At 48.9% G+C, this 6,873-nt stretch overlaps 2 protein-coding genes across 2 annotated transcripts in view; both read left to right on the plus strand.

The window, feature by feature from the left end:
• Tm4sf19 (transmembrane 4 L six family member 19) overlaps nucleotides 1-2,410 on the plus strand; it is a 9,827-nt gene extending 7,417 nt beyond the window's left edge. The window contains exons 3-5 of the mRNA XM_013019405.1: nucleotides 252-329; nucleotides 1,129-1,298; nucleotides 2,230-2,410. Of these exons, the coding sequence (XP_012874859.1) occupies nucleotides 252-329; nucleotides 1,129-1,298; nucleotides 2,230-2,410 (429 nt within the window). The remainder of the gene's footprint in view (nucleotides 1-251; nucleotides 330-1,128; nucleotides 1,299-2,229) is intronic.
• A 3,246-nt stretch (nucleotides 2,411-5,656) lies between these two features.
• Tctex1d2 (Tctex1 domain containing 2) overlaps nucleotides 5,657-6,873 on the plus strand; it is a 23,431-nt gene continuing 22,214 nt past the window's right edge. The window contains exon 1 of the mRNA XM_013019390.1: nucleotides 5,657-5,844. Within this exon, the coding sequence (XP_012874844.1) occupies nucleotides 5,720-5,844 (125 nt within the window). The 5' untranslated portion in view covers nucleotides 5,657-5,719. The remainder of the gene's footprint in view (nucleotides 5,845-6,873) is intronic.

Raw genomic sequence — 6,873 nt, forward strand, 5'->3', positions numbered from 1 at the left:
TCAAGTGGTAGAGCTCTGGTCTTGAGCTGAAGAGCTCAGGGACAGTGTCCAGGCTCAGAGTTCAAGCCCCACCACGGACAACAACAACAACAAAAATAGCCTATTTCAACAAGCTGGTCTTGGGACACAGACCCTTAAAAGGACTGGAAGACTTGTCAAGGCCTCCTGAATTGTGGCTTACAGCCATACTGGTTGGGTGCTCTTAGCATCCAGAATCAACTGTCTCCTGAACATTCTTCTCTCCTCCTCAGGTTTTCACTGCAGCTGCCCTCATCTCCATGATGGGCTGGCGATGCTGCTGCTTCAGCATGAGTGCTCCCTGTTGGAATGTAAGCACCAGATTCTCCCCTCCCCCTCCCCCTCCTCCCCCTCCTTCTCCTCCTCCTCCTTCTTGTATTTATATTTTTAGCAAGTACTTTTTATTTTATTTTCTGTCGGCTGTGGGGCCTGAACTCTGGGCCTGGACGCTGTCCCTCAGCTCTTCAGCTCACGGTTAGCACTGTACCACTTGAGCCACAGCACCATTTCCAGCTTTTTTGTTTATGTGATGCTGAGGAATCAAACCCAGGGCCTCATGCATGTGAGGCAAGCACTCTGCCACTGAGCCACTTTCCCAGCCCTGTAAGTGCTTATATTTTTAAAAATATCTATTACGTAGTTATACACAGGGTCTCAATTTCTTGGCTCTATCCAGGGAGCCCTCATCAGCTACCTATCAGTCATGATCTAAAGAATATGTTGGTAGCTTGGCACTGGTGGCTCACAGCTGTAATCTTAGCTACTCAAGAGTCTGAGATCTGAGGATTGAGGTTCAAAATCAACCAAGACAGGAACATTCTCAAGACTCTTAACTCCAATTAATCAACAAAAAAGCCAGAAGTGGAGGTGTGGCTCAAGAGGCAGAGTGCCATCCTTAAGCAAAAAAAGCTAAGGGACAGTGTCCAGGCTCTGAGTTCAAACCCCAGCATTGACACACACACACATAAAAAGGTGTGAGTAAAATTATCCACCTTCTCCATGACAGGGTAGGAGAATTCCTAGTGTCACAAGCAGGGTTAGACCTATCCAGATTATCCAACAAGCCACCTAACCGCAGCCTGTGTCAGCTGTTTCCTCTTGCCCCTGCAGATGCTCATTGCTCTGCTATCAAGTGTCCTGGCTTTGCTTGGAGCCTTGATTTCCTTTATCACCTCCGGAGTAGCATTGAAAGATGGTCCTTTCTGCATGTTTGATGTCTCGTCCTTCAATCAGACGCAAGCCTGGAAATATGGCTACCCTTTCAAAGACCTGTATAACAGGTATGTGAGTGGAGACTTGGACTTGCAGTCTTCAGAGACAAAATGGCACACAGATGGTCTAAAACTCTTCTGGTCACAGACGTTTGAATCTCATGCTTCTGAGGACCAAAATAATTTCCTAATCCTGGGATCTGAGCCAGGATGGCCTCTCCAATCTCCCTTCTTCCCTCCTTCCCTCCTTTCCTTTCCTTCCCTCTCTTTCATCTTTCCAGCTTTCGTTTCTTTCTTTTTCTTTCTCTCTTTCTTTCCTTCCTTCCCTCCATTCCTTCCTTCTCTCCATTCCTTCCTTCCTTCCCTCCATTCCTTCCTTCTCTCCATTCCTTCCTTCCTTCCCTCCCTTCCTTCCTTCCCTCCCTCCCTCTCTTCCTTCCCTTCCCTTCCTTCTTTCCTTCCTTCCCTTCCTCCCTTCCTTTCTTTCTTTCTTCCTCCCTCCCTTCCTCTTTCTTTCTTTTTTCTTTCTTTCTCTTTCTCTCTCTCTTTCCTTCCTTCCCTCCATTACTTCCTTCTTTCCATTCCTTCCTTCCTTCCCTCCATTCCTTCCTTCCCTCCCTTCCTTCCCTCCCTCCCTCCCTTCCTTCCCTTCCCTTCCTTCCTTCCTTCCCTCCCTTCTTTCTTTCCCTTTCACTTTCCTGGGGCCTGAACTCAGGACCTGAGTGCTGTCCCTGAGCTTTTCTGTTCAAGGCTAGCACTCTACCACTTGAGCCACAGGGCCACTTCTGGATTTTTGATGGTTAATTGGAGATAAGTGTCTCATGGACTTTCCTGCCTTAAGCTGGATTTGAATAGCAATCCTTAGATCCCAGCCTCCTGAATGGCTAAGATTACATGTGTGGACCACTGGTGTCTGGAAGCCCTCCCTTTCTATTGGGTTGCTTGTTTGGCTTTTCTTACTTGATTTTCCACCCCTGGCTTCCTTCTTTTTTTGGAATAGGAATTACCTGTATGACCGTTCGCTCTGGAGTTCTGTCTGTCTGGAGCCCTCTAAGGCTGTCATTTGGCATGTGTCCTTCTTCTCCATCCTGCTGGGCATCAGCCTCCTCCAGCTTCTCCTGGGGGTCATTCATTTCATCAACAGCCTCCTCAGCCTGTTCTGCAGCCTCTGTGAGAAGTGATGGTCATGCTGCGTCACACACTGCTGTTTGTGTCGGAGCTGCCTGGTACCCTTTCTGCAGGTAGTGGGAATGGAATTGCCAACAAGCTTCCCTTTTAGGTATTCCTGTAGGGATGATGACAATGATAATTCCTTGCATGTAGCATGAATTAAACAATGTATTTAAAATCACATTATATAAAATGAACAACAGTGAAAATGTATTAATGTTGTATAGGTATATTAATGTTGTAACAGATACTTACAAACAGCTTTTCCTAGCCAGGCACCAGTGTCATATGCCTGTAATGCTAGCTATTCAAGAGGTTTACCAGGTAAAAAAGTCTGTGAGATTCCATCTTGAAAAAGACCCCCCCCAAAAAAAATCCAGCAAAAAGCTGCTGAAGACACAGCTCAAGTGGTAGAACAATAGCTACGAGTAAGAAAATCAAAGGAGAGTTTGAGGCCCTGAGTTCAAGTCCTGGTAGCCTCAAGCAACAACATCTACTCTTTGAAAAAGCTCTGACTCCTTCCTTGGGCCCACAAATTAAATAAAAAGAAAAGGCTAGTCTCCATTTTGTATCTACTTTGCTTTGAGTCTCTCTCTTCTATAGTTACCTTAAATCCCAGAAAAGACAGGACTGATGGATAATATCTTTAGTCCAGGGCCAAAATGATTCCCAAGAAACAGCAGAAACTCACAGGCTAGCTTTACCTCCACGTGAGGAAGGGTGATGAGGGTGCACCCTGGAGCAGGAAAAATCATCTTGTGAGAGTCCAATTCCTCCCCTTAAGTGACAATGTTGCCAACAACTTTGCAACTCCTTATAGAATGGGGTGTGAAATAATGGTCAAGCAGGCCACATTCTGTCTGCCCTGGTCTGATGAATTATGCATACTTCACCCCAGCCTCAACTTTTCCTCTATGTAAATGGGTAACTCATGAGTTACCCACCTGAAGATGGGTTGAAGTGCTTTCCTTGCCACTTCTCATAGTGTGGACAGGCCATGTAATAAATCATTTTTCTCTTGCCCTTCACCTCTTGTCTCTTTATTTGATGTGTTAGGGCAAATGGGCAGACTCGCCCTACTGGAAACCCCAGAGTAGGTGCTCTGGCCTAGAATTCCAGTTACAAGGTATTCTCCAGCCATGATCTCATTTCAGCCCCTCAACAACCCCATCAAGAGCAGCATTGTTACAAATAGAGGAGTTGAGGCTCCTAGAAGATAATGAACTTGTTACTCCAAAGCATACAGGTAGGGCTAATATATATTCAGCACCTGATCTATTTTTAAATTCAAGTTCAATTAGTTGTTTTGTATTGAATTGCGTACTCTCGAATTCACAGAATGAAGCCCTAAACCCTAATATTGAAGATAGGGTTGTTAGCATGATAATAAAGATAAAAAGTGGCCACAAGTAGAATTCTGATCTGACAGGATTGGTATTGCTGGACCTAGGGCTTGAACTCTGGGCCTGAGTGTTATCCCTGATCTTCTTTTACTCAAGGTTGTACTCTACCACTTGAGCCACTGCATCACTTCTGGCTTTTTTTGAGTAGTTTATTGGAGGTAAGAGTTTCATGGAGGGCTGGGAAGGTGGTTCAGTAATAGAGTGCTTGCCTTGCATGCCTGAGGCCCTGGGTTCGATTCCTCAGCACTACATAAGCAAAAAGAAAAAAGCTGGAAGTGGCGCTGTGGCTCCAGTGGTAGAGCGCTAGCCTTGAGCTGAAGAGCTGAGGGACAGAGCCCAGGCCCAGAGTTCAGGCCCCACGACCGGACCCCCCCCCAAAAAAAAAGAGTTTCATGGACTGTTCTACCCAGGAGGGCTTTGAACCTCGATTCTCAAGTTTCAGCCTCCTGAGTAGCTAGGATTACAGGTGTGAGCCACCAGTACCTCCAGTGCCTGGGAGGATTGGTACACTTATAAGAAAAAAGAAGCTGGGCGCTGGTGGCTCAGGCCTGTAATCCTAGTTACTCAGGAGGCTGAGATCTGAGGATTATGCTTCCAAAGTCAGCCTGGGCAGGAAAAACCCATGAGACTCTTATCTCCAATTAAGTACCCCCCCAAAACAGAAGTGGAGCTGGGGCTGAAGTGGTAGAGCATTAGCCTTGAGTAAAAAAGCACACACAAAAAGTATATAGAGGCAATTTGCCAACTTACTTTCCCCATAAATACCATTGATGTCAGAGCAGTAATTGTGCGTTTTCAGCTCCCCACCTTCCCCCATCCCCTTCCTGGGGCTTGAACTCAGGGCTTAGACACACTGTCCCTGAGCTTTTGCTCAAGGCTAGCGCTCTACCACTTGAGCCACAGTGCCACTTCCGGCCTTTTCTGTTTATGTGGTACTGAAGAATCGAACCCAGGGCTTCATGCGTGCTAGGCAAGCACCCTACCACTAAGCCCTATTTCCAGCTCTGGAGCCACATTCCCTAACCACCAGGAGGAGCCTTTCTTTTCCGAGACCTCCCTGAAGCCATCACCAAGCCATCACCAACCACTTGAGGTAACAAACACAGCCAACAGAAGGAAGGTTATCAAGGGATGCCTGGATATTGGAGGATATTCTTTTCAATAGAGGCCAGGGCCTACAGACTTCTAACACAGGGCCAACGACAGGTGCTTTTTTACATATGGCCCTGCAATGTAGCCCAGGTTAGACTTTCATCCACATACACTCTGTTCCCACCTCTCCTCTGTCTGCACCAGGGCTTGAATTCGGGGTCTCTCACTTGGTTTTCCTGCTCAGCTGGTACTTCACTTCAGCCACGCCTCCTGCCCAACCTTTTACTGGTTCATTTTTCTGCACTGGCTGACTTAAAACCATGATCCTCTGGATGCCAGCTGAGTAGCTGGGTAGGTGTTAGCCAAAGGCACCAGATTTCGAATTCCTGTTTTCTCCTGCTTCAGCACCCCGAGTGCTTGGATTACAGGTCACCTATATGCACGTCCTTTGTTCATAAAAGGAAGAAAAAAAAAGGCATGCTAGGTTGGGTCTGCGGGAGACCCCTGGAATAGAGTATCTGGGGTCAAATGTCTTAAACTCTAAGCGCTTCAGGTTCCATGAGTATTTCTAAGAGATCAGGCGTGTTCCAGAGCTCCGTAGGCGCAACAAGGCCAAAGGCCTGGCATGAAGCACAGGCCGCCACTCCGGCCCTGCACCAGCTGCGCAGGCGCCGTGCAGGCCCAGTGAAGGCCCGCCGCTCCCCGAGTGGCTGCGAAACTCACAGCCGGGTCACGTGAGGACCAAGGGCGGGGCCTGTTTCCCTGGCGACGCCGCAACCGGCCGGGCCTTCCAGACGGTGTGCACCCGGCCTCGGCGTCCGGACCATGGCGAGTCGCCCGTCCTTCGCAGTGGGAGCATCCCTCTCTTTGACCGAAGGGGCGCCGGAGGCTGAGAAGAATGCAGCGGAGTCCGAGAACACATATATCCTGAGGCCCATTTTCCAGCAAAGGCGAGTAGTAGATGCGACGTGGCGAGGGGCGACCACGGGTTGTGGCGACTGGCACGCAGAGATTCCCGAGTTTGGACGGGGAGCGCGGGGGCTTGGGGCTGGGGTCGGGGGGTCAGGAGGTCAGAGGCGGGGTGGGGTGGGGCGGAGAGTGGGCGTGGCTACTGCCCGCAGGGCGTGGGGACTGGGCGGAGTCTGGGCGGGGCTAGACCCGGCAGAGAGCAGGGATGGGATGGACTGGGTGGAGTCAGTGCGTATGTGGGCGGGGTACTGGGCGGGGCTATTCCCGAGGGGAAGAGGAGGGGTGGAGTGGGCGGAGTCGGGTATGGAGGGGAGGGGGCGGGGCCGCCTCCGACCCGATGTCTGACTATCGGGCTGCAGGGGGCAGTAGAGGAGTGGGTCCCTGGTTAGGGTGCTACAGGAATGGTTGATCTCTAAGACAACGTTGGCAATGGGGAAGGGAAATGGATAGCGTAGAAGCAGAAAAAAATGCTTTTTGGGACGCAGTGTTCCTGGGGTTCTCATGTGCACATCTGTATCAGAATGCACGTAGTCTTGGCATTGGACCTGTATATATGTGTGCATCCTTTAGACTGCCATGCTGACACACTGTGGGAAGAGGGCAGACAGCTAGGTCTGTAGGATCTATCGCGACCTCTTTACAAGAGAAAAAGATTAAAAAAATAAACAACGCTCCAAGCTTGTCCTCTGTTGTTAGAAACCAGATAAGTATTAGAAACCAGGAACTTTGGTTGTTTGTAATAATCATTTCATACAGCACTTTTTTCATGAATAAAATGGACATAAAAGGCATCCGGCTGGGTTCTGGTGGCTCACACCTGTAATCCTAACTATTCAAGAGGCTGAGATCTGAGGGTCTTGATTTGAAGCCAGCAGGACAGTCCATGACAGCCATATCTACAATTACCCACCAAAAAGCGGGTTGAGGAGCTGTGACTCAAGTGGTTAGCCCTGAGCAAAAGGCAATGGGATAGTGCCCAGGCCCAGAGTTCAAGCCCCAGTATAAAAAAA

This window comes from Dipodomys ordii, unplaced genomic scaffold, assembly GCF_000151885.1.
Source record: "Dipodomys ordii isolate 6190 unplaced genomic scaffold, Dord_2.0 Scaffold45, whole genome shotgun sequence".
NCBI lineage: Eukaryota > Metazoa > Chordata > Mammalia > Rodentia > Heteromyidae > Dipodomys > Dipodomys ordii.